Here is a 27,852-nt window from a genome sequence, read left to right as displayed (position 1 = left end):
GTTTTAAAGCTATCCTTGCTGATTTGAGTGCCTGCACTTAAATGGTATTGAGCCACAGAGCAGCTACAGATCTCTTGATCAGCGGCATAAAAAAGACTTCAGACTGTACATTTACAACAGGAAGAATTAGTGCTTTTAACTGAAATAAAAAAGGGTATGTTTTGAATGTCTGACATAGATAAAACTTTATTCAAAACTCTTTAAATAAAGGAGCGTTAAAACTCTTTAAATAACCCGTTTTAGAAACATCTTTTCTTAGATTAATCTATATCTCATATGCAGAATTAATTTCAGTTACAATTTGATCTTATTATAACTCTGATGTGCATATTATTGGTTTTATGTTTCTTTTTTTAGCATTAACAGGTTAGCACTACTTCAAATGGCCAACAATTTAGGGGTGTAACTAAATATTATTTTTATTATCAATTAATCAGATGATTATTTTCTTGTTTAATTGCTTAGTCTATGAAATGTAAAAACAGTAGAGAAGAAATGGCATTCACAGTTTGTAAGAAGCCATTGTAATGTCTTCAATCAGCTCATTTTATCCATCTAAAACTTTAAGATAATCAACCTCATGTTAGATATAGAAAAACAAGAAACTGTCACTTGAGAACCGAGAATCAGAGAATGTTTAGCATCAATCGGTTAATTGATTAATAAAATAGTTGATAGTTTATGGACTAGTTAACTAATTGTTTTGGCTCTAAACTTTACCGGTGTATTTCCAGCCCATTTCAATCACTGACACCAACAACTGAGACCCAATGTGAGGGTCCAGCAGTTGAGGTTTCAAAGGAAGCCTTTACAGCTCCTGATCCATTTTTAACGTCTGTTGCTCTAATTAATTGTCTCTTGTATCCATATGGGCCGGCAGCCCCCCTCTGGTGCACAAGGTTGTCTGCATCTCTCTGCTGTTAATTGGCCTCAAAGAACATCTGCTCCTGCTTTAAGTGATGCTCGGTTTGGCCTGGGTGCCCTCGATGTCTGACGTCTGAGAACACTGCTCCTTCATCTCACTAATGATAGCATGATTGCCCATTTCTCTGCAGACTTCATACCTTCTGCAGATTGTTACTGGAATGAAGTGACAAGTGCAGTCAGCACAAGGTATATTATAGACAAAGCGGAAAATAAAGATGAGGAGGAGGATAAGTGAAAGTCTGTATGAGGAGTTATGGTTAATAGTGAGCCTTAAACTAAAACCTATGTCTCATAAACGAATACCAAAGCTCCACCAACAGCAGAAGACACTACATATTCCTTTCTGGGGCCATGTTTTGCAGTAAAACATAACAATGCTAATACGTTAAATGGAATTACTGAATAGATTGTACCAGACATGGCAAGCCTCACAAAAATGAGTGACGGCACTTTCACAGCTGCTTTCCACTGATAGCAGAGAACCAGTCGATGACGTGCTGGAGGAGAGAGACACGGCTAAATTTAACGTTCATCAGAGGCGGCAAATTGCTTTATATGGATCTCAGACAGTAGGTTGTAAAACTGCATACCTTAGATATATGTCACCATATATATTTACTGATTCTGTAGCACATTTAGGACAAAGAGTCATCCATACATTTATTTTATAATTGGGAGTCTAACTCAAGTTTTGGAAAGACTAAGAACATTCATGTGATCTACAGCTCCAATTTCAAAGAATACAAACACAGTCTTTATTGGACAGCTGATAGTATAGACAAAAGAAGGGAATAAGGGGGGAGAAAAAGAGACATGCCAATCCATAGTGACATAGTGATACATTGTGGTGTGACATTACATAATGAAATACCCTCATCCATCAGCTTCCATATAATACTGTATATTTTGTAGGGAGTGAGCTGCATCTTTCTCCCCATGACTTCACTATTTCCAGACCAGTGACAGTTTTAAAACGCAGACTGCTGCAGCCCAGTTGTAACTGAACCAGGGTCAGTGCACACAGTGTCAGTGACATCAGTGTTTCCAGGCTAGTGCGGCTATACTCTACATATCCCTCCACAGATATATATAACACTTTCCAGTCCCACGGTGAGGTGATAGATTATGTAAAAGCAGTAAAAAAAAAAATCCAACTAAAACCGAGACATTCCTTAGGGCCTCTGTGGCCAATTAGCTGCTCAGTTTCCGGACATTTTCATATTCTCTGGAAACGTGAAAGAACGCATGACTGCTGCCAAGGAAACCCTGCTCCAGTCTGCTCTGTGCTGGCCCGACACTCGTCCCTGGGCGTGCATCCCAAGGCCTGGAAAACTGGGAATTCCAGGTCAACACTTTTGTCATGGGAGATGAGCTCACCGCTAGCACACAAAGCTCAGTATTTTCTGGGAAAATTACAGTCTTCTTTGTAATACTCCAATATTTGCCATTTCTCATCCTTCATCTGGTCACTTTAGCGCCACACGAAATATCACATCTCCTGAAAAAAATGGTACAAAATATTGTAGGCCTACAAATATTCATGGTCTCAAAAGGATGAAGTACTAGTACTAGTGATCTCTTGATTTTTTCCTCCAGCACCACCATGCGGTTAACATTTGTCGTTAAGACTGAAATGTTTAACTTAACTTTCCATCTGGTGCCATCATCAGGTCAGTGTTTTAATTTGCCCTTTGCGACCTCCAAAACTAATGACCTTTCCATCAGCCATGGCTGCATTTTGTGTTCAGAGCTAATTATCAAATATTAACATGCTAACACACTAAACTAAAACAGTGAAATTGTTATAGGAGTTTAAGAATTGTCTTTGTGAGCATGTTAGCATGCTAAGTTTAGCATTTCGCTCAAAGCAGTGCTTTACCTACAGCCTTTGCAGAGCTGCTAACATGACTGTAAGCTTTTAGTCTTGTTTTTACTGCAGCCAAAAATATACTTAGATGTTTAGGGAGTGTGCAGGGTTAAATGCTTTAAATGTCACTGACAATTAGCTCCTCATAAAACCACATATTCATAAGCCATCTGCAAAATAGTATTGATTATAGAAAGATTTCTGTGTATTTCATTGGCTCTCTGATGTGTTATTTAACTGACTTGTGAAACTCACTGTGAGCTCACAGATAGTCCTGGCTGCTGCTGCTGCTCCATCATGGCAAGCAGGAAAGCCTAGAAAACAAATGGGGGGTGGGGGGTCGGCGCAGCGGGGCCTGCTGTCTTCAATTAGCTGAGTTTCCGTGAGGAGTGTCTGGGACTGGCTACTCAGCCTGTCAGACGGAGTCCCATCCGGCCGGGTCTCCGTGCTCCACATTCCATCCAGAGCGGAATTGTGTTCCGCCCCATTTCAGACGTAAAACGGCGGTTTGGTGCTCCATATTGGAAACATGTGAGAGGAGTGTCATAGAAAGAGTGGCGTGTCACGGCAGCTGGGGTCCTCTCAAGGTCAGCACTAGATACAGATACTGGACTGTCCTTTACTAGCCAAAAGCTCTGGCTGTAACTGAATCATTATATTAATTTCAGCATGCTTAGTTTGTGCACGCTCATTAAACACAAACACATGTTGCCAGTGATACTCCATCTCACTGAATGGTTTGTTTTCATGCAAACACCTTACACATGGGGCTTAGACGGTCCGGTGTGGAGTATCAACAGCTGTTTCTGCACTAATCCACTCATCAGTTAAATTAAAGCTTACTCAGTTGTACAGTCAATGTTGATCCAACCTACTGCAGCGCGTGTGTCACACAAAACCAGATTGTGTAACCAAACACTGCGCCGTAGTCTGCACAGGACCACTAGTATTTTTCCTTCTCTGCAATATCTGGGATAAAGTTTTTGTTCCAGTTCAGAAGCTGGATACTTCGAAGTCCACATTTCTAGACAGAATACGTCATAATGGGCCCACAAGTCTTGGTCCCATTTCAAAGGCTTTTCCAAAGAAGAGCAGCCTTCTTTTGGATGAATTTGGAGGACACAACTGCTATATTACTTGCAGCTCTCAGTATCACATAATCCATTGATTACCCAGCAGCTGTTTAATGGAGCTTTCAGGTCATCCTAATTAACTCTTAAAGCTGGCAAATAAGACATACTCACGATGCCTTTGCCAGGTGGTCATCAGTGACTGGCAAATATACAAAGGTGCCAGTATAAGTGTGGAGGGTCCAACAGCATCTGAACTGTTCGCCACACACCTTTCCGGCATTGGAATTTATGGGCTGCGTCCAGCAGTTTTCTGAAAACGACAAGCACGGCAACTTCACGCAGCGACTGGCCAGGTGTGCCAAGGTATAGATAGCTGGCAGGATTTTAACTTCTAAAGCTCCCTCTTCTCATTCTTCACACAGCTACCAGTAATGTGTGTGTTTAAAAATTCACAATGTGAATGTCTCCCAGGAAAGATTGTCTTAAAGTATGCACCGCGTTTATCCCCATAATCAAACTAGAATGGCACTCAGAAGAGCGTGTGCCTCCGCCTAGGCGAAAAATGCCAATTCTGCAAAGTTAAGTTAATATTAAAGTCATAAAAAAAAAAAAATCCCAGGATCTGGCCCTTTAACCAGATCCACACCAAAATTTAATGAGTGCTTCCCTGGCCCATGCCCCATCCCTCTACCTCGTTTGGTGCAAATCGGTTCAGTACTTCAGTAACCCTGCCAAACAATCAAACAGAAGGGTGAAAACATAGGTAATCATTATTGTGTCTTTAGGCAGGTGGCACAGGTTCAACCTAAACTTCAGTTGGACTGAGGTACATTGGGCTGATGTAGCTTCTCTTTTTCTTTTGTGAGACACTCAGCGTAATAGCCTATGGCCTATTATGAAAATACCAAAACTTTAAAGTGGCATGACACAATTTATATCATGACGCACATTAAGGCTGCAATTAAAGTTGCAACTGAAGTTTATTTAACGGATTGATCAGAAAATGATCTCATTGAGTTCAGGACATTTTGTCCGAACGACCAATGAGCTTCTGTCTGGGATCTGGGGATGACTTCATAACTCATTTCAGACAGTGAGAGGAAAAAAATTACACCTCATGAAAACTTTATTTCTAAGCCTTGAGGGTGTTAAAGCATTTTCTCTCTGCATGGAAATGGTGTGTTTATGCATTTGTGTGCAAGTGCTTGTGTGTGAGTGAGAGTAGAAGTGTTACATGGCCATCTAGTGGCAAAACCCAATTAAAGAGGATCATCTTTATCTGCAGTACTGGACAACTGTGTGGCTGAGGGGGAAAAAAAACACCCTTAATTTTTGCACTGCTCTGCTGGAGAACAGTGTTATAGAGAGTCTAGAAAGCAGAAAATCTCTCTTCAATTGAGCTATTCACAAGAGTCTATAGAAACCAACCAGCTGAATGACAGAACTGGGGATGTAAAAGACAATATGGGGGGAAAAACTGCACACATCATCAAATTTCCCACCTCAAAAGTCATACCTGTTAGCAGATAAACAACCACATCTTCCTCTCACTGCATTTCATCAAGCTGAGCCACAGTCGATTTCGATTCTATGATACACAGCTTCTGACAGACACTAGCACAAAAGATGACACATAAAATAAACCAACAAAGCCCAATAAAGTCAAGCTGTCAACCGAGCGTGTGCCTGCAGTGTGAACCCAGGCATTCGAAAACACTACAACCTCAGCTCTGTGTCCAAACCCTGGAATAAATATGAAATAAAAGATTTATTGTGTCTGCATGCATGGCGAGAACAGGGCTCTGCAGAAAACTGTCAGGCCGGTGCAACTGAATATTTCAGCCAAATCCTGCAGCATTCAGGACTGGTATAGGATAGAGATCTCGCAGGGAACAGTGATCAACACTGAGCTGGCAGCCATCCACTCTCTGTTCAGTCTAGTGCTTTGAAGCAACACTGATATTTTCAGTAAAGTTGTCCAAACAGAAGAAAGAAATTATCTCTGAATTATTCATACAGTACAACCCATCATGAAACAATCACCATAAGCACATTAGTCTACACATGCTGCTAACTGTTGGCTTCATCAGCTTCTCCTAATCTCTCTCTCTCTATCTCACACACACTCACTCACACACACACACACACACTCTGTCCTCTGACCCCTGTGATAAATCAGCAAACTCACATATGGAAGCTGTGCTCTCCGGCGATGGCCCAGCCCACAGCACGGCATGAAGGGGACCAGGGCGGGGAGGAGCAGACGGCCGTCTCACAGACTCCCTGTCAGGCAGCAGCATCCGCTCAGCCTCGGTCCATGCCTGTACACTTGGCCCACAGGGGTGCGGGCCACCGGAAGACGCAGAGGTGAGGAGGAGGACGCAGGAGACCCTTGATGGACGAGTGAGCAGAGGGAGAAGAGGACTGGCGTATCCCCGCCAGTCCACCCACCCCTGACTCGGGAACTCTCTGGATTCAAAAAGTCAGGTTCTGATATCCCCTCCTCCTCCTCATCTTCTTCTACCCATCTTGAGACTGTTGCAGCAGAGCATCTGCAAGCGGACGGCAAGGTGCACGTCTGAATTGGCTGTTTACCCCGACCCAAAATCTGTAGCCACTCCGCCTGATCGTCTGGGCTGCCAAATCCTCTGCAGTGCTGCTGTGCTGTGGCAGAGACGTACAGTTGCAGGCTGGCACACTGGTTCAGCTGCTGGTGGATTTAGACGCACTCATCATCACACATAAGTTCCTTCTCGGCATGGGGAGGAGGTGGAGCTCTGAGTGTCCTTTATTGACCGCTGTCCCTTGCTTCCTAATGGAGGGCGCCGCCTCTATACTCCCCACCTCTTCTCTCTCCTTTCATCCAAGGATCAGTCTGCTTTAAAATCTTGATACACACACTCTGGCTTTCTTCCTGACTTTGTGCCTCCCCCCTTTTTCTCTCAGATTTTACCGCTTCTTCTCTCTCTTCCTTTATTTCTTACCGTGCCATGATTCACTCCTCATTTGCATTGCATTAACCTTCGTACTTTCTCTCTGTGTGAGTGGTTAAGACAGAGGCTGACAAAGCTACTGGTTGCTGAAGAAGCTGCTCTGTGCTTTCATGTCACATAGAGCAAGAGAGAGAGAGAGAGAGAGAGAGAGTGTGTGTCTGTTTCGTGCAGGGAGCGGAGCAGCAGCACAACTCCTGCCTGTGGTGCAGAGGGAAGTCTCTCGCACAGTTCGGTCATGCCAGAGTGCAGAGTGTGAACGGAGGGCTGGGTGTGATTGTTTCTCTCTTCCCTGCCATCTCACACACACACACACACACACACACACACACACACTCACACACACACACACACACACACACACACACCTCTCCGCCACTCTCACCCTTCCCCACTGCCTTCAGGTGATTGAGCCCAGACTGACATGCAGCCTCACTGCTGCGTCGTATATGCTGTGTCAGCCAGAAATGCCCATATTCTCACCGTGTCTCATTGTTCAATGACAGATGCACATGCGGTGGAGAGTTGCAGAGAATATTCATACACACAGCGTGACTGTGGGCGTGTTTTTGCATTTCATCTGGCACCAAGGGCAGTTGGTGCTGAAATTTAGTGACTTAATGTCATTTAGCTTTGATAAAGCTTTCTTGCAATTAATTAAACAATTTAAAATATGTGTGAATGATGATGGAACATTATTAGATGACCAGTTTTATGAATATTAATAGCAAACCTCAGTTGAAATTACAGGGATTTATGATAGGAGATATTAAAGACGCAGAACCACAAACACACTTCATGGATTTTACTCAAAAACCGAGCTCGCAATCAGTTCAGCTGGGTTGTTTTCAACATGAAACCTAATGCAACCCAATTAAATAACGCCGCATCATTTGACTGGAAGGCACTCCATATACAAGCACTTATCTTTGGTCCTTTTTCCATCATACACTTATTGTCACTCTCTTCTATTGCAGCCTTATGCACAGCGTGCTCTATCTTACTATTGTGCAGAGCTGACATTGACGCTGAAGAGTCTAAATCTTGGCTCATAAAGAAAAGGGCAGCTTGTCTCATCAGCAGCAAACATACACTCTATCAGTGTTGTCGCTCTGTTCGAGGAGCCACGCGGTGACTGTAGTTTATCACCAGGAAAATAACAACATGATTTCTGCTGTCAGACACAGCTGTGTCAAGATCAAGACAAACTCAACTTCTGGTTTCTACAAATTGTAATTGATAGTCATTGTATTCCCCAAGCGGGTTGTGCTCATATAAATAAACTAGGATTATTATCTATCATATTGTACTTTCTAATCCAACTAGACTTTTATATCTTAAATAATACACGTTAATATAATTATTATGTTGCAGGAATAGCTTTTGCCACTTATTACAGAAAAATAAGGAAGGTGTTTCTTATCTAATTCTGCTGTACAGGCAATATAACTGTGCCTTCATTTCGTAATTGGTAGCTCCTCTTTTAATTTTTCCCATCTTCACACCATGCGGCAGTATCATATGTAAGGTCTGTGGATTGTAACATTGTTTTGGCGAATATGCAGAATTTCTTGACATAAGCCGCCCTGTGCAGATGGTGTGTATCTGTTGTACAGCTTTGTGCTCATCAGTGATAGTATCAGTATCTATATATCTCCTGCTCGGCTCTGACAGACAGCCCAACATAAACCTGGCAACATCTTTCATCAGCGTTGAAGCTTCTTAGTTTACTGCCAATATTTCACAGGCTGACATGTGTCTGCGGTGATGGAGAGCCATCATTATAAACATAGAGCTGTGCACCTTACAGTGAGAGGGGAATCCTATCTATCAGTTAATCTGTCAGAGCCTGTCCCCCTTTGAGAAGTAATCATCCCTCAGCTGCTGCTGACGCCATGAATAATACTGCAGGGGAACATGTCAGCACGCTAAAATACTGCTTGTTTAATTTGGGTTCATTATATATCTTTCTGGATGCAGCTTCAAAGCTACACTTGAGGTTATTTACTCAATAAACTACCTCAATTCTTGCTTTCAAATGCGTAAGTATGTACGCAATCCCATTACACACTTGTAGATAGAAACCCACTGTGAGCATGTAAATAATACAACAGAGAAAGGCTATCTTTTCTCCCCCTATGTGTCCATCACCACCTTCAAGATCTCAATCAATCAGAGGCAGCAGACACCTGAAAACAGGAGCAGGCTTTTAAAGCATGTGAGGCAGCTAATCAAATGAATCCATCTTATGATTAAAACACAAAAAAAGAAAGTATACTTGTCCAGTACAGAGTTCATGATGTGTTGTAGTGTTTATGGACAAAGCCTACAACTACTTAACTACTTGATGTATCTTTTAAGTCATTTATCAAGTAAAAGTGTCAAACATTACCTAGTTCTAGTTTCTCAGCTGTGATGATTACCTGTCGTATGAGACAGTCAATTTTTGGGTGTTGGTCAGGCGAAACAAAGACTTTGAAGACATCACCTTGGAAATAATCAATTTTCTGCACTTTGCAGCCCTATTTATGAACTAAGCAAATGAAGTGACTACATAAAACTCCAAGCAGCACTCTCTCATGTCTTTCATGACATGCATAGCTTACAAACCCCAGTCACAAATTAAACATGAGTGAAAAGTGGTTTAGAAGAGGACAAAAACAATGATGATATGCTGTATCCATCCACTAATATGACGTGTGAACTAGTACTTTTTTATGAATATTATTCAAATGGAAAAGTTTGATACCCTATAATATTAGCAGAAAGCAATGACCTTGTCCACTAGGGGGGTAGTGAATTAACACAGTGCCAAATTAATTACGCCTTTGCTGTAACACAGCAGGATGTGGCGAGTGTGGAGGCTGAGAAACTTGGATTCAGGCTGCTGTAAATGCAAGGCAGGCTCTGCTGAAGTGTCTTATGCCAGAACATTTCGTTTACCCTGCATGCTGTATGTTTTTTCCCCTTTTTTTGATTTCCTTGTCACTTAAATTCCCATGTGGCTTTATTATCAAATGTCTGGGACAAACACCAGAAGTTGCAGATCTTTCATCATGATCACAAAAAATAATATTGTGAGACCAAATACAGCTTGTGCAGCCTGATTTTGTTACCCTCATTCTGGTATTCTAACTACCTGCATCAACTCATTTTGCCACTTGATGGCAGTCTGGTGCCACTGAGACGGCTGACTGAGCAGCAGCAGTGGTTTACAGCTGCCTTTCCTGAGTCCACATTTTTACAAAAGTACAGTATTTAACCCAAGATATCATTATTGTGGTTTGCTGCTAAAAACTTCATATGGCTCTCCAGAAATATCTGCTATTGGAAAACTATGACATACGTTGCTTAAAGTTCAGACAAAGGTCTGCAGGGTTAACGTTACACTTCCCCGCTCCAGAAGATTTCCAGTGGCAACTAATTCATACCAATAACATTACAGTGGCTTATGTCACTGGTAAATGCTATATAAAAGTTCTGATAGTTACTAGAGTCTGTTACAAGATCTTTACGTCACCCCCTCCCTCCATTAAGTAGAGAAAAAATAATCTAAACGATGATGAAAAGGAAAAATGCCTGCAATTAGGGAGGCAGTGAAGGGGTTTCCTGCCCTCACCACACCCTGTGAGACAGCCTTTCATCACCAAATCCTTTTCTCCAGACTAAATGTACAGACACAGCCGACAGAGAGGGTCCAACCGCAATAATGTGCCATGGAAAAGCTGCTGCAGAGGGAGACACGAAGAGACACTGCTCTATAGAGATAGAGGTGAAAGAGACAGAAGGAGGCGGGTGATACAGAGTGGAAGTGGGAAGCCTGATGCAACCATTTACATAAATATACCGAGTGTGGTAAGCAGCAGGAGGTTAATTATGACATAATGCTCTGTGAGTTAATGTAGTTCAGGTCTTCATTGTTTCCAGTGCAGGACAAAGTCAGCTCAAGTTATCCTTCCCTGAGCCCCTAAAATATTTTTGTGGCAAGTGCTTTCATCCTGAATCGATTCAATTATTTCATTACCTGTCTGTTCCTATTCCACATAGTCCCTTTTGCTACAAAATGAATGAGACCTACAAATGTAAAGTCAGGGGGCAATCATGCAGACCAGACAGTCTACGCCGCGTGTCTATAACTACATCTTTAGATCTAATATCTGCTCGAGAGCCACAGGACAAACTGACACTCTTGAGGAGCTCATCAGATTGTTTCTAAGCCTCGAATTAAAAAGTAAAAAGATGATCAGACATTGTTCTTCAGAGATTCCACATTTTGGTACAGCCTGACAGAAGAACTTAAGCTCACAAAGTCGGTGTCTTTTTAAAAAAAAAGTCACTACTTAGAACAAAGTTTTAAACACTTGCTTTCAAACAATTCTTCCTCCCGCGTTAAATCCTGTTTTTTATTCTGAGCTTTGTTTCTCACTCTCTGTAAAGCACTTTGTTAACTTTGTTTTTAGAGAAGCGCTATATAAAGAAAGTTTATTATTATTCAGGGTCATGGGGGACTGGATCGTTTCCCAGGATGCATTAGACAGAAACAGACACTCTAAACACGGTGCCAGTCTACAGATGGACAGTCACTCATGTTAACACCTATTGGCAGTTTTGAGTTTCCAATGGGAGCAGTAGATATAGCACTCTGGACTCTATCTGGTGGGTTTTATTTGCTTGATCAATCAATCATTCTAATGTCTGTATGTATCCTAAATACTAAGCTAAATCTAGCAGCCAATTATCTTAGCATCAGACTAGAAAAAGGGGCAAATAGCTAGTTGGGCTCTGTGTGGAGGTAAAAAGAATCTTACAGTCTTTGTGTTAAGCTAAGCTAACCAGCTGCTAACTGTAGCTTCATATTAAGGGTACAAACATGAGAGTGGTATTGATGTTCTTGTCAAACACTAAAACTATACCTTTAGTTTTGAAAGCTAAACAAAAATCTATTTCACAAGGTCTTTTCCCCTAAAATATTGAGCGATTCCTTTCACTAAGCAAACACACATATTGACCGTCATCATCCTCACATCAGTTTTTCGACCTCATGGGAAATGAGTTCACGTAAATGTCTGGACTATAAAAGGAAGTCCATGCAGGGTGCTGAGGCAAGGATCTAAAATACATAATCGTAATCTCTGTTTATACTATTCATCAGCTTTTGTAACCCTTCAACATGTGCACAAACAGATCGACACTGCGACACAACAAAGCACACAAGTCTCCATCTTTGCTTACACTGCAGAACTACACAAGCTCCACATAAATAAAAATAAATCATCCACCTGATGTAGAAGTTTTCGAACAGATCTCTGACAGTTCTGCCCTTCTTCCTTCTCAATGGAGAGCTGAGCTCCAGTTAAACGCTGACCTTGCTACTCCCACGGCTGAGCGGTCTGGTCTGGCCTGGACCTCCACCCTTCCCAGCCTCCTCCATACTCCCCCTGGGCAGAAGGCCATAACCGCAGGGAACGTCTCTCATCCTTTCTCTCTCAACCTACTCTCTGTCTACCCTCTGCCCTCTGCCCTCTCTATCTGATGGAGCATGAGTAACTCTGTCTTTCAGGAGCTGTTTATATGCCGTTACAGGAAAGCTTATGGCGCTCACAGCTGCAATGGATCGATCACACGGTGACCTTGCAAAGCTTGAGATGTTCTTGAGACGCCTACGGGAATGAAAGGACTATGAGGCATAAAAACAACAGGTCAGACGGGAGGTAGAGCAAAAGAAAATATACAAGAGATAATTCTTAAATCCAGTCATGTAAACTTTCCTTAACAGTGGCTTTGAATGCTGATGGTGAAGAGAGAAATGATAAAACAAAGATTAAAGATGACAGATTGATGAATCGGCAGTGAGACAACCACACAGAGGTTGGCTGCATACTTTCCTGGGATGGTGTTAGTTTAGCGATTTTAAATACTACACCATCATTCTTTTATGAAAGCTGAAAATAATCACAGGCAGTATGATTGAGCACAAGTGAGAAGAAAATAAGGTCAGATTAAAACTGCTGTTATGATAACACAGTTGAAAAACAGTATTTACATTATTATCCAAACAGAGGGGAAGTTACTGGAAAGGTCTGCTATTTCTGGGGCCCTCTTGCGGCAAATATCTAAAAGAGGATATTTCTGCTCGGCATGTTAAGGCCTCACTGACCCTGAAACACATCACTCCTCTACCCTCCCCACATCCCGCTCCTGCCTTACTTGAATTGTGTTTCATTCCTGCAGAATGTGGTGTTACATTGCGAATAACTGTTATAAACGTTAGCTCTCAGCCTAACTGAGTTTATCTTCGATGACTCAGACTGGAGGGGAACTCCTAATTTGGGGAGGACTGTGGGAATGGGCAAAACTCCCAGGGGTGACGGCAAAAATCAGGCAATTTTTCACTAAGCAGCTCCAAATGAGCTGTAACACTGATGGTAGCAGCTCATTCAGAAGTTCTTTGTGCCCTTGAGATGAAGCAGACAGCAAGCCAGGAGGTGCCGGTTTGCTCTGATGTCCTCCAGCTTTGCATTGCTCGGCCGCTGCCGTGCCAAAGACAAGGAGATCTGTGCCTCCTCCAAAAAAGGCAGAAACATTTAGGCAGCGGCGCGCATCCTTAACCCAACCCATCCTGTCCCTTACAGGTCCGCTCAACAAAGACCAGACACATCGAGTGTGTACCTCGCAGGGTCTGCTTTATAACAGGCCACTGTGTCGCTGGTCTCACAGCACTGAGGATGCAGCTCAGGGTAGACGCCTCCACTTAACATACTGTACCCACCAGTGTTTACAGAGAGCTTTCACTGCGATGCACATCTCATCCCTGATTGATGATGATTACTGAAGCAGGGCTCTTATGCTAGTTTGCATTTACTGTCAGGTATTTACATATTCAGGCAGAAACACAAGTGTTACATTCCTAAATGAAAGAACTGTAGTCAGGAAATTTAACTACTCTTCATATTCTTGTAGGTGCATGTGGTCAGATAGACACACAATTTTGTCCCTTGGCAGTATGCAAACATTAAAGTATGGGCAACAGATATGAGCACCATTTGCTTCTGCAAAATCTAACAAAAAGTGGATTTGAAGGGATGATCAACTGTTAGTGCACTGTCATCCTTACCTGGCGCACAAGGCTGTTGGTGGTGGTGTCGGAGGAGGTGCTGCCATCTGAACCTTTAAATCGGCCTTTTCTTCGAGCTCCTTTGCCTTGAGACTTCAGAGAGCAAAAAAGGAAATAGTGGTTATAATAATAGTGGTAAAAAAAAGTTGTGAAAGATGAGGTTCTCATCTTTTCAAGCTTTTCTTAAAACAATACTTTCTGGCATTTTCGACTATTTCCTGACAGCTTGTAGACCCAAAGATTAATGGATTGATCAAGAAAAGTATTAATCTAATGTTATAGGTAGCCTAATTATTGCTGGTTGCAGCCCTAAAGCTGTTTATCACAAACCAAAGTCAGTGCCCACTAAATTAATCGACTGTTTCAGCCCCATTTCGAATGTCTTTTTTAGTCTCCAAAAACTGGTTCAACGTACATCTAGGCATGTGGGAATACTGCTTTAAGATATACTTGAAAAAAATGCGAATCTTTTAAATGTACAAATATGGCCCCGCTGTTACGTCAATTAGTGAGCTATAGCTTTCAGTGTTTTACTTGAAGTGTAATATTATGACAGGTGTCATAAAATTATGGCAATTATGTGGGTGGTCTCTATTATGCAAGCTGATATGACGAGGGGCTGGAAAGGTAATGCACTCAGCTCAAGTGCTCATACAGCATGTGTTGCTAGTAGAGACTGAAAAACAGAAATTCATTTCAAATATGCCTTTTATTCCGTCCCATTCCCTCAGGACAAGTTAATCATGCACATAAAAAGAGAAGGAGAGCTATGCTGTTTCAGAGGAGCCGATCACGTAGAACGGTTTGAGCTGCCCAGAGAGAGTCTAAAGGAACAGGATGAGGTTTAATTAACCCCAATAAACCAAATATGAACAGCAGTATACAAATTGAACAAATGTACTTTACTGTATGAGAAAGATAATATGTAATCCATTCCACAATATTTTTATCTGAGGATTTCTGAAGCTTTTGTATGAGCAGATATATTCATAGACTAAAACGATAGTGTAAAGTAATTACATTTACTCAAGTATTTTACCTGATTTACCACAACTCCATTACATTTCAGATGGAAATATTTCACTTCTCACACCACTACATTTATATGACAGCTGTAGGTAATTTGATTAATGAGATTATGATTGTTCATCCTAAACATCTTAATAGTTACTGAATGATATATGGTATAATAAAATACTAATTAATTTTTTTACCTCAACCAGATAGCATTAAAATGCTGCACAGTAAATGCATCAGTAACAATATCTTAAATAGAAATTAAACAATGACTACTTGTATTTAACTATCTTTCGTTGATAATACTTCTGTACTTTTTGAATTCAAGACTTCTTACATAAGTTACACCACTCTAAAATGGCCTTACAGGCTAAATCATGTTAAAACTTTTCTGACATTTCAGCAGGTATTAGTATAAAACAAAACAAATAACAATGGCTACAAGCTGATAAAAGAGACCAGCATTCAAGCCATGGGATTCAAACGACAATAAATAACGACATTTTTATTTTATTTTTTTTCAAAATGAAACGTTAAAAATTCAAAATTCGAACTGGCGAGATGATGTCCTCGCGGATAATTACGTAATCAAAACTTATTTTAAGTCTTCATAAATAGGCGAGAGGAAGTGGACAGGTTGAGGGGAATGTGAGCCAGTTCATTACGTGCAAACTTTGGTGAACAATTACAAACATCGGTGTCATTCAAATTAAATTAGCTTACTTGTAACATCGGATGTTCCAGCGAGTCCATGTGTTTGTCCAGAGGCGTTGCTGCTCCTGTTTTTGGAGTATTATTGACGACCATTACACCATCTGACAAAAGCAAATACTCGACAAAACCTCTCGGCTTGGACAGACGCTGTGTCCAACATGAAAGCTAAAGCGCATTTTTACCCATTCACCGGTTCATATTAACGAGTTAAAAAACTGATAGAAGTGAGGCGCTGGCGTTCACCTGGCACCGCCAATCCTCAAGTTTGAGGCAGGAAAGGTAAGGAGGAGCTTGTGCGGAAGAGGATTGCGAAGCAGTTTTCCTCCAGTTCAGATGATGATGATGATTATAATGAGGGTTTGAATCCTCGGATATTATAGCCTTCAGCATCACAGAGCCTCCTCGTGAGTGCCCTCCTACCCACACTGGCTCAATGCGCCCTCATCCAGCGCCAATACCTCCTTCTCACCACAAAAGGATGAAAATGAATTACAGCACCCAAGCAGAAAATACCTCTGAAAAGAAAATGTATTGTATAAAAGCCTTTAACCATTAAGTGAAATGAGTGGGTTAAATCTTGAACCTCTCTAATTCAAGAATTTTCTAGGATCAGCTGTATGATATTGTACCAAGAAAGTGGTTTACTGAGTAAGGAACATTTTAAAGCCCAGTGCCAGGTGGTTAAAACCTTTGTTGTTGCCAATTCATCATTGTCTGTAACCAAATGAAATTAGATCCAGGGAAATTTTCATTTGAAAAACGAAAGCTTAAAGGTGCTATATGTTAGTTTTTGCTATGGTTGGTTAGCATTAGCAGCTGTTTACTTACCATCAAACTCCTTTCCTTTACTTGCCAAGAACTTCTTTAGCGATGGAAAGCAACGCTAAGGTTAATTCTTGTTTTTTCTTTTATTTCTATCACTTTTCGTTTACTGAAGGTAGTATGCTAACCAGCTAGCCCGACACATCCCTTCTCGTAATAGCCTACTACTTTGCGATAGAGTCATTATAGAGGATAAGAAGTAGCGCTGCCCGGATGGTGTATGCTAACCTCTCGTAAACACAATGACGGCTGAAGCGCTTGGCAAGCAAACATTATCACCACTGCCATCCACTCCTGGCAAGAAACCTCGTTCAGCACCAGAGAAAACTTACATATAGCACCTTTAAAAGGTAATTTAACACCGTAGCCCAAATGATACAGGATTTTTGAGGCCAAATTTGAGTTTTAATATCCAAAAGACAAATGATATATTGATATCAATTTTTGGTTTACCAATTTGTTCCTTTAAAAGTTGTGACCAAGGTAGACCTATGCAAGATATTTTACAGTTGAAAAATAAACCTGTTACTATTCTCTGTTGGACAAACTAGACTTTTGACTGTTTCAAAACATTGGCAGTTCTGTTCTTCAGTTTCTTATCATTTATCTGCTGACATACACCAATATAATGTATCTGCAGTGAGCTAATAATTTGCGATTAACTACCCAGCTGACTCAACACCGCCTGAAAATATGTTTTTTTTTCCGTACCTTGAGTGGTTGAATATATCACATTGCTGCAGTGATGTGCAGATGTGCTCCAGGACCCCATGACATCATTGTTGGGTGTGGTTACAGGTGCAACAGACTCAACCACTCTGTCAAAGGTGAGAGAGGATTAAAAATTCAGAATGGAGAGTAAAACATCACCTTTCAGCCTTGAGTTATGTTATTCTTTAAAACAGCAAGAAATCAGATTGTTGGCTACGTAATCAGTGAAACAAGTCTACATTATCAGCTCCTTACATGCTCTCCCACTCATTATGTTTGGGTCTACAGTCCTAGATTATATCCCATTTGGCTGTATTCAAACTTGGTCATTACCCAGTATGTTTTTTCTTGCTTCATTAAACAACTGTAATTATCAATAGCTTATCAAAATAGTTGCAGATTAATTTTCTGTTGATCAACGAACTGTATAATTGACTAATTGTTTCAGTGCTACATTTAAAGGAGACATTTGCTGAGACAGTAGCTGTTTGTACTTCCCCAGGTGAGTTCGCCACAGAGGTGAAGGAAGGATACTGCATCTACCAATCTATCACACAGTTTTGTTCATATGGTACATCCAGTAAACTTAGACCATTCAAACCATGAGGTGAAACTAAAGTGAACTCCTCCTGAGACAATTTTTTTTTTACCACAGACATCCCTGAGGTTTTGTTATCTGTTATTGCCCTCTAGTGGTTTCATGTGCTTTTGTATTTGAAAGAGGACACTGATTTTTTCACATCAAAGTGAGTTTATTAGTCATGGTTATTACTACTCAGCCTGTGAAAACAGCTGTCTAGTGAAATTATCCCAGATGATGACATAGTGATGTCATAGTGATGTCATCATCTACAAGTTTTATTAGAATTACCAGCTGTGTGGAGTTTGAAAGATGTGGGCTTTTTTCGGTATGGATGGTTTGACAAAAGATATGTTGCACTGTGGGAAATGTAGGATGCAGTGTTTTATGGAACTTCACCTTATAGTGATTAATATTCAGGTTAACTGCCTGTGTTGCTTCAGTTTTGATTTGTCTCTCTTAAGTTTCCCAAATTTATGAAAATGCACTACTAAAGTGATAAAGTACCCCTTTAAACTAAACACTAAATCACTGACTCAGTAATGCCAAGGTGGGCAGCCGTTTTAGTAGAGATAATTAAGAAACTCACATGAAATTAGGATTGCTGCTTTCCATAAATTCTTTAACATTTAAGAAATTTTTTCTCTGATGGGTCACTAGTCCTGTGACTGTACAATAAAAATGTCTCATTATCACTATCCCATGTGGTTTTGAGTGACAACAATAACAGGTGCAAATTATTATTTTCAGTCAAATCGTTTTAAAACAAAGGGAAAACACTTTTATGTTTCCTGTTTGTATCTTTCGCTTGTAGTGTTTCCCATTATTCCTGTGTGTTCTGCTGCCTTTATGACCCTGGAAATGAACTCTTCTTCTGACAGGTCTCTGCTGAGCAAGGGATGATGCTCAGTGTTCACACCAAAATGCCCCAGATAAAAAGCCCTTCCTTCCTCCATCCTGGCAGCAGTTGACTTGAAACATGCACACTTGCCAAAAAATGCCTCTTTGGTACAAAAGAGCAGATTTACACACAAACCATTAGGTCTGAAGCTTTCCTGGAAATGCCAATGGGGTTGGCATTTCCAAAATAACAGCAGAGTTGCTAGAATAAGAGAAAACGCTTTGGACTTCCTCCTATTGTTTTAACATTACTCGGGAAGTCACAGTAAATGGTGTCAGCTTTTTCTGACCTGATAGTCAAATAATCTCATGGCACTGTCAATATTACTGTCTTTGCACTTTGATAGTAAGCTTCGAATGGCAAGTTTACATAATCACCATGCAAATTCTGCAATGAAACTAATCCCCTGAACAAATAGGGGAAGTGCTTGACAGCTGTTTACTCAAATATGACAGAAATATGTTGATGATGAGAGCACCAGAATTTAATCACAACAAGCTGATTAAATAGATGAAAAAAAATTATTTCTTAAGCCCACTCATTCTTTCAATATCACAAATCCAATTTTATGTACAAATAAGTTGATTTGCTGTGTTTCATTTATTTTATTGTACTAATGTATTCATAACATCCTCTTCTTCCACCACCTCCTTCTGCAGGCCCACTCTGGCCTGTAAAGAGCGTGTGCGCTGTGTGGGCCGGATCACCCCAGAGTTCTTCTGTCTTTTACAGCTAGCATTAGTCATCCAGGTTGGTGGATGAAGAGAACAAATGGCTCAGGTGGGTGGAAGTGCCCTCATATTGGATCACAGAGACGCCTCAAAAACAAAGAATGATGCCTCTGAGATGAGAAGATGAAAGAGAGCAATGCTTCTGAAAACAGTAGAAGTATTTTAGAGCAGCTTAAGTCTAACAAAGAGGTATTTTTGCACCTAATATTGGAGTTTCTCATTAAGCCAATCAGGTTTTGTATATTTTTAAATTGTTCAAATCAAAATAATGCTCTATTATGGGTCTGTAATTTCCAAATAATTTCTCTGATACTTCTCAGTGTTTCCTGGAATGCACTATTGTCTGTAATTTGGTACTTATTATTGACTTTGACAGACATGGGCATTTACCAGGCAGAGAGGAACTGATTAAAGATGGATTAAATAACAATAATAATAACTGTATTTATATTTTCATGTTACAAAGTGCCTTACAAAGACAATGACAGCAAGGGCAATACTAAATCACTGGACTGTCCCTTTGAGTGAAATTAATTAACTGAAAGTGTACTAATTGAACACTGCCTCTATTTTTCTTAGAATTTGTATTAAATGTCACTGTCCTTAAGGAAATGTCAGAAATTATGCAGAAATTAGAGGTCGGTATAATAAATCAATACATAAAATAAAACATTGTACAAAATTCCCACATGAGCTAACTTTCTTATGATCTATATAAAGACAAAAATACATACAAAATAAAAGAAGTAAATTTACAATACTTTGTATCTTGCTGGTGAGAAATGTCTTCAAAATCGAATGATCTGATTGTCAGAGGAAACATGAATATTTCACAAAACAGATATGCACAATTGCACCTGATGCTCGCAAATAAGGTCATAAGGGTTCAAATTAGACATCAAGTGTCCATATCTAGGCACCCATGACACCTAACATACAAAAATAAAGGATTATACAACTATACATGACATCTTTACTGTGTCATCCAGTGCCGAGACTACAACATCATGAAATACTCACTCGTTGACCAATAATGACTTGTTAAAACATTCTGGTTGCACAAACTAACACTTGCACAAATAAAGTTGTGCACAGCATCAGATAAAAATCAAACAACACTAAAAATCAAGTCAACACTTGTTTCAGTTCAAGCCTGTCTGAATACATACTGTATGTCATGTGCACTCATTTAGAATTTGAGTTCATGTTCAAAGAGTGCGAGGAGCAAAAGACAGGCCCAACCCATCAATAGACCGAGGTTCTGTAGGAGAAACATGAGACATGGTCTGTCGGTCTTCACTCGACTCATCTCTGGAAGCTGGTAAAAGAAAGACAATAAGAGTAAAAACACAACCCTCAACATTTTGACAGAAAGGAGGGAGAAGGCTGGCATTATTTATTATTCTGTATGTTTCTTATTGTCTTGAAATCCCATGAAAAGGCAAAAACCCTCAGTGTCTCAATCTGTGGCTCAAAACTTTCTCACTTTCCCACTCAGCCCCAAACCTACTCATTCCTTCTGCAAACGTACATTGAGCTAAATGCTAATGTCAGCATGCTAAAAAAGGTCACAATGGCAATGCTAACATGCTGATGTTTACCAGGTATAGGGCTAATGTTTGCCATGTCATCATCTAATTCAGCATGTTAGCATGCTAACATTTGTTAATTGGCACTAAACCCAAAGTACAGGTGAGGCTGATGCTAATGCTGGTAGTTTTGCAGGTATTTGGGGCGTAAACCAAAGTATGAAGGCGCAAGATGAAAAGTCAGAGTGATTATTGGTGATTACCACTAGTATGGCAAACAGTGACACATGAATATACTGTATAGTTTAATTTCAGCAGCTGGGCATTGTAGTATTTTTGTGAATTTTACTCAGGAGTAAAAGTGTATTTGTTGGGGACTATTTCCTATCTTTCTCACTGATTTGTTTTTAATCATTTTTGGACGACCATAGAGGTCTAACGCACAGCGAAATAAACTGTCAGTTAACTTGGATTTGGGCTTTTCATGGGATCAACATCACCAGCCTTTAATGAGGCTGTCTTACCATTTCTACCAGTGACAAGTAGAGGAAAATCCCAGCAGTGACAGTGAAGATCCACTGCTGCACCTCTGTCTCCGAGGAAACAAAGAGTCCAATGTAGAGGCCCATAAAGGCTGTCAGAGCGCTGAGAAAATTCATCAGCACGGCAGTCTTCACTGAGAGTCCAGAGCTGAGCAACACTGCAAAGTCTCCTTTGAGACAAAAACCAGACAAGAGAATTTGGTCAGTCAAACAGAGTATTTCCTGGCCTCTGCCAAAAAAAAAAAAAAACACAAGAAAAGTGCTCCCAAAGCAAGCACAGTGACCCCTCACCCATCTCGTGGGGGATCTCGTGGCACAGGATAGCCACGGTGGTTGCCATGCCAGTTTCGGCTGAATAGGAGAAGGCCGCGCCAACAACCAGGCCATCGGCAAAGTTATGAAGGCTGTCTCCCACGATTACCATCACAGCCAGCAGAGGAACCCCTTGTCCTGGGAATACAAAGCGAGTCTGTGTCGTCAAAGCACATCCTCAGACCGTGACAATCGCTCCGTCATGCCAGGCGACTAATTACAAAGTACATCACATTTGTCTGTGTGTGATTGTGCAATTCATATTGAAGGAGCTTACTCCGATGTGAAGGGCTCCTTGTGTCTGCGTGTTCAGGAGATATTTCTGCACATTCCAAGTCATCCACTGGTCCCTGCAGGATCCAGATAATTATTTACAGCACAGATTTTTTGAACCTCTTCGACCTTTTATTCTAATTGAGATTGAGGCAAATTCACCAAAAGAGGATATTTTTATGCAACAAGGATTGTTGGAATATAGTCTGTAGTTTACAAAAAACAAACTTTCCACATGAGAGAACTGTGTCTGTGTCCAAAATGTTCTGGTTTTGAAGTATGTATTCAACTGTACGTACATGATTCAACACAAATATGAAGTGCTGTCTGAATGATTCAGTACTTCTCATTCTCCAACATCCTACATGCCCTGTTCCTTCACTCCCTCCTACACCACTCCTCAGTTCCTGTTACATAAGAGCAGTGCTGGAAAATTGATTCAAGTTAAATACTGTTGATTTTTGAACTGCAAACATGACTTCTGTCGATTCACACTATACTTTATCGACATTTGTTTTAATGATGAGGAAGGGATCAGAGTTGGGCAAGTTTGCTGAGCTGTCACCGAGGTTTTGTGACGCTGTGTTCTGATTTACTGGCTGTCCTCCTGCAAACAGTGCCCTCTAGCACAACAATACTGGTGGAGGAGTAGTGTGGGAGTGAAGCGCCACTGGGGTGAATGAAACTATATTGGCAGTGCTGCAGCACAGTGAACAAAACATTTAATCAATGTGATGATTTAACTGCTGAAAGAACTGCTTCTTGGTGTAATAAGCTCGTATATAATAGTATGGTTTGGTAAAGAGGAAAAAAAAAAAAAAAAAAAAAGTCCACATAATTGAGAGGGAAATAAACATGGTGTGATGATGAACTTCAGTATATTTATTTTCACGATAGCCAACAATTACCAGCGATGATACGCCAAATTGCAAAGGACACGTCATAACACCAGGACACCAAATCATAACAGATAAAAGTAACTGATGGCTTGTTAAATAAATAATTAGATAAATAAATAAATGTCTAAAATATCCAGTATGTCAGACCAAGTGATTGCAGTATGAATAGAATTAATTCTAGGTTAAGTCTTGTAAAAACTATATTTAAAAGTATCCATTTTTTATATAATTAATGGTGATAAAATGTGTTTAAAATGAATGTGACTGAACACATTTGGAGCATGGCAGGTGGTGTCGATGAAGGGTTACCTGGGCTGTGGGTTTATTTCAGACTACACAGGTTGGCAACCACTGAAGTGGAAGCACAACATTCGACGTGTTTATTTTTTCTTTATGTTTTTTTTTCTCTCTCTTCTGGGTACTTAATACGCGGCACCGTCTGACTTCCCAGAACTGCATTGTTATGGCCCCTGTGGTCTGCTTTATCACTATGTACATAATAGGGATGATGACAGGAATCAGGACTTAATGCCAAGAACACTTTTAAAACAATAAAACAGTTCAGTCTGGGCGACACTCACCAGCTGTATGGTGGAGATGGACTTGCCCCTCTGACCATTGCAGCTGACCTCTAACGGAAGGTCACTGGAGGGTCCCTGCAGACAAAAGAAAGTGATGAGACAGCTTACATGCATAGTCATGTCATCTAGACTGGCAATGAACACCAGCCCCTTTCCGTTGATACGCTATGGTTTGAGTTTGAGCTGAAGAAAAAACAAAACTCTTACGTGGCCATGAGAAGGAACTAAAACTGAGAACATTCTTTCAATAAGGAAAAAGCCATAAATCCCTGCGATCATGCCCAGAATCTTCCACAGATAGTCCTTTCTCTCAGTGTAGTGCTCATCGACGTGACTGTGAGTGTCGTCGTGGAGCCCCAGAATCTCCAAAGGAGACAAAAAAAGGAAAGAATTACACATTCACTCCACACTCAAGACACCATTCGCGGTCGGCTCCGGTGGACGGTATACAGTGGCGTTGTACCTGTGGTATGAGGTGCAGGAGAGCGTCTCCTGAGAGGGTTCCCACCGCCAGGCCCACAAACAGCTGCAGGATGAGTGTATAGGTTTCCTGACAAGAGTTGAAGAAGATCAGGCAGATGCCGAACATGGAGCCCACCGTGATGAGCATGACGGCGGCCGTGCTGTAGCCGTACTCTGCAGGCAGGAGAAGAGAGGCGTTTTGAGTTTAAACCCTTTTTCATGTCTAAATAATAAGATCATAAGACCGATCCCAGTCAGAGGGTCCTTTATTTATGCAACACCTTTTAAAAAGAGATTTACAAAGTGCTTCACATTTTTTTTCTTCATGCATTAGACTCTCTTTTCCAGAATGATGGTAACTTGTCAGTTTGCCCTTTCTTTCTTATTATATGTCTTTAAATTGATGACCTAGAATAAAACATTGAAAAGAAAAGGTCCTTCTCTATCCAGTAAACAAAGTCACAAATCACAGACTGGTTTCTTTTGTTGCAGACACTATATATTGCATTTATTTGCGACTGTGGTTTGTGGAGAGACACAATGAGGTAAAATGTCTTACTCTCAAGAGCAGTGGGCAGAGATCCTCTTGTTTTTTGCTCTGCAGACTCGCAGGCATTGCCTAGCAACTGCTGAATAATGGCTGGGCAAATTTGTCTGAAGTGCTCCCTGGAAATTGGCAAATGAGGATCCAGAGCAAAAATATCCACCAGCTGATTGGCTGAAAAACATACCTGATTAGATTCAAAGGGAAAGACAAATTTGAGGATGAGGAGGGGGCTCAAATGAAGCTTCGGGTGTATGCAGTTTACAGCAGAATATTGCGCACTGATCAGATATTTATCTCAGCCTCACCTGTGCCCAGTCTCTGCTTACTCCCCCAGTTTCGTGGTTACAGCCATCCACCTGATGCCCCGCTGCTTGCTGCGCACTTCCTGTGATGCTCCGCCTCTTCCTGTTATGAGGAACACTGGCTCCCTCCCGACCCACTCCCAGCCGATGAAGCAGCTCCTCTAAGTCTGAGAAGAGAAGTGGCATCGCTGGATTATATACTGAGGTCGGATCTGACTAAATTAGTCAGCGGGCCATGCCAGAGTTTGTCAGAGTCAGTGTTTTGATGTGCATAAGAAGCTTATTGAAGTGATCGACTTACCCATCATCTGCAGGTTACTTGTGCGATTTAGGGACTGAAAGATGTAGTCGGTAAAGAAGGCAGGTGATGGGAGGTTCCTCCGTCTGAAACAGTGGCCCTGCAGGATATGGCTGATGATGGCTGCGGCCACTTTGGGCACAGAGGACTCACCTGCACCTGGGTTTTCTTTTATGTCAGCATCTTCAAGTATTTGAGTGGCATCAATACACTGTGGGATCAAAGATGAGATGATCATATCTGGCCCTGCACCTGGTGATATGGGATAGAGTTCCTAAATAATAATCCCTTACTTGCAATTCAGATGAGGTTTCTTGGTTGGAGGGGTCGTAGTGCTGGTTGATGAGCTGCAGAATACTCTCCGTTTCACTAAGTGATAGGAAGCGGTTGTCCTCACCTGGGTGCAGGTTGGTGAGGGCCAAAAGGTAGAACTGATAGTTCCCAGATGAGGAGGAGGAAGAGGAGGAGGAGGAAGAAAGGGAGGAATGGGAGGCAGCGCTAGACATGCACAGATCTCGCAAGTTAATGATGTAGTACAGCAGAACAGTCGAGATGCGCTGGTATTCCTCCTCGGTGAGGTAAGCCTTCCCATCATCCTCCAGCACGGAGAGAGCTACATCTGGTGTCAGGCACTGTAAAGAAAACAGGACAACTAAGCACAGAGAGCTGCAGAATATCAGGTCATGTCAACCTTATGAAAGAGAGTGACCTTAGATTTACATTTGGTGGAGAAAAATTAGGTCAGCTTGATAAAAGGCCTTTTCTCCTTGCACACACAGTACCCTGTTTCTTAGAAAATGCCTAGCTTTGTGCTGCTGCTTGTTGTTTGGCAAATTGAATACAGGCCACATTAGACCCACGTACAAAATATAGAAGGTTAGGAGAGTGGGTGAGGCTCTACCCCCTGCTAGAGAGAGCAGACTGAAGTTTAAAGTTGCGCTCTTCATTTTTCTAAATCTCACTTTCAAGGCTTGAGAGCTGCGTAATCCCATTGTCAGCCCACCTGCACAAACATGTGAAGTACCTCTAACTCCACTCTATGGAGTTTATTATGTCAAACTGAGGGATGTCTAAAGCCACTCAGCATGAATGCCCCATAGAGGTCAAGGACTTAAGCCTCCACAATCACTCGCATTCCAATCATAACAAGCACATTTCATGGAATAAGCAGACAGGAATGGGGTGAATACATAATAAGGATTTAGCATGCTGGATGTAAAAGTTCAGTATCATATAGTGACACGCGACAAGTGTAGACCTTACCTTATCACAGATGTCCTGAGAGGTCCCAGTCCGGTCTGCACAGTGCATCACCTGAAGAAGCGTGGTGATCAGGACATCAGTTTTGTTCTTCTGGAGCTGAGGTTGGTCCTCCATCCCCAGGGGAAGATCCAAGGCCTTGAGAGCCTCCTGCAGGTACCCCCACTCCTGCCCTTTCACCTCCAGCACCCTCCCCAGCAGACAAAGAGGCAGCAGCAACAGCAAAAAGGGAGCGCTGCTCCTGAAGTGCATGTTCCTACCGGGGACGTCCGACTCCCTCGAGCTCCCAGGACTGGCTAAGAGCTTGAGACAAGAAGGAGGCGATAGAGAGAAAACACATAGACAAGAAAACTGTGAGGGAAATTTGAACGAGGAGATAAAACAGAAAGCTTCTAAAAAAGAAGAGCGGTGGATGTGTTCTTGCTGAGGGAGGCGTTAATAATAGGCCCGCCAGATCTGGTGGAGAACAGGAGGGCTCGGCACCAACCCTTACAGTGCCGAATGGTCAGCTAAAGCCTGGGCCCCTCAGTCCACAACAAAAAGATTAGTGCAGGCAAGTGAGAGAGAACAGGGGCAGGGAGAAAGGGCATGGAGGGGGAGACTGCAGAGAACATAATTAGTGCTGAGGAAAATTAGGGACTTCGGAAAAGCTATTATTAACGCAAAGCAACGCCTGAGGCAGACAGAGATACACATCTCAAACAAAGTAGGTCTTCTGAAGTGATGATCACCTCATGTAATTTATTTCCTTGGGTTGTTTCAAAACTGTCAGCTCTAAATATTGAACTAGTTTCCTTATTTAGCAGCATCAATTGTTCACAAACCAGAGAAGAGCTGGTGCGAGTGAGTGAGCGAGTGCATGTAGTGTGTTGACTACAAGCTCCAGAGCCCCCCCCCCTTTGTGCAGAAAGCACCAGTGACGTTCAAATCTAAGGTTCTCTTATTCTTGTATGATCTCTGAGTCATCAAAGTTCAAACACACAGAACAAAACATGCCAGGCTTTCTCGCAACACTCTCCAACATCCTCCCACACGGTGCGCCCTGCAGGTCAACTCGACCGAGCAAGAGGAGGACAAAACTGTTGTTGAAAAATCCTAAAAAGCTACAGTGCAAGACCGGAGATAGAGAAGATGAAAAAGCTTACTGGATGAACCAGGCTTACCATTCTCCCTTCTGCTCCTCTCAGCTGCAGTAACTAGGTTTGTTTTTCTCCTCCGGTAGGATAAGCAGAAGATCCAGTTGTTTGGGGAGAATTCTTGGGCATTGGTGCTGTTGGTAAAACCCTCTTACAAGAAGTAAGAATTAAGCTCCTGAAGATTAGCTGCGACAGCCTCAGAGGGCTCTGGTTGCCATGGAGAACACTGCCTCATTTTCAGCAGTGAGGTGAGGAGGGGTGGGG

The 27,852-nt window shown here is 41.6% G+C and overlaps 2 protein-coding genes across 4 annotated transcripts in view; both read right to left on the bottom strand.

The window, feature by feature from the left end:
• Window positions 1-16,058, bottom strand: part of cacnb2a (calcium channel, voltage-dependent, beta 2a) — a 62,482-nt gene extending 46,424 nt beyond the window's left edge. The window contains exons 1-2 of one of the 3 annotated variants that reach the window (XM_023420048.2): window positions 15,712-16,058; window positions 13,972-14,064 (exon numbers count right to left, since the gene is read on the bottom strand). In XM_023420048.2, the coding sequence (XP_023275816.1) occupies window positions 13,972-14,064; window positions 15,712-15,795 (177 nt within the window). In that variant the 5' untranslated portion in view covers window positions 15,796-16,058. Of the gene's footprint in view, window positions 1-6,055; window positions 6,539-13,971; window positions 14,065-15,711 lie in introns of those variants that run through there. The other 2 variants (XM_023420046.2, XM_023420050.2) reach the window with 2 other exon arrangements.
• A 3,118-nt stretch (window positions 16,059-19,176) lies between these two features.
• On the bottom strand, window positions 19,177-27,775 carry LOC111665134 (zinc transporter ZIP12). Its single transcript, XM_023419999.2, has 13 exons — window positions 27,616-27,775; window positions 26,456-26,755; window positions 25,486-25,824; window positions 25,196-25,403; window positions 24,898-25,061; window positions 24,605-24,776; window positions 24,047-24,219; window positions 23,791-23,946; window positions 23,584-23,658; window positions 22,108-22,180; window positions 21,810-21,968; window positions 21,501-21,688; window positions 19,177-20,765 (listed from the first exon to the last, which is right to left on the bottom strand). Exons 1-13 carry the CDS (start codon window positions 27,616-27,618, stop codon window positions 20,637-20,639), a joined length of 2,139 nt encoding a protein of 712 aa, XP_023275767.1. The 5' UTR covers window positions 27,619-27,775; the 3' UTR covers window positions 19,177-20,636.
• Window positions 27,776-27,852: the final 77 nt, after the last annotated feature.

This window comes from Seriola lalandi, unplaced genomic scaffold (assembly GCF_002814215.2).
Source record: "Seriola lalandi dorsalis isolate HSWRI2012SDOR001 ecotype SW California unplaced genomic scaffold, Sedor1 jcf7180002054616, whole genome shotgun sequence".
Classification (NCBI taxonomy): domain Eukaryota; kingdom Metazoa; phylum Chordata; class Actinopteri; order Carangiformes; family Carangidae; genus Seriola; species Seriola lalandi.
Note: the sequence above shows the minus strand (reverse complement) of the source record. Positions and strands in the feature narration are given on the sequence as shown.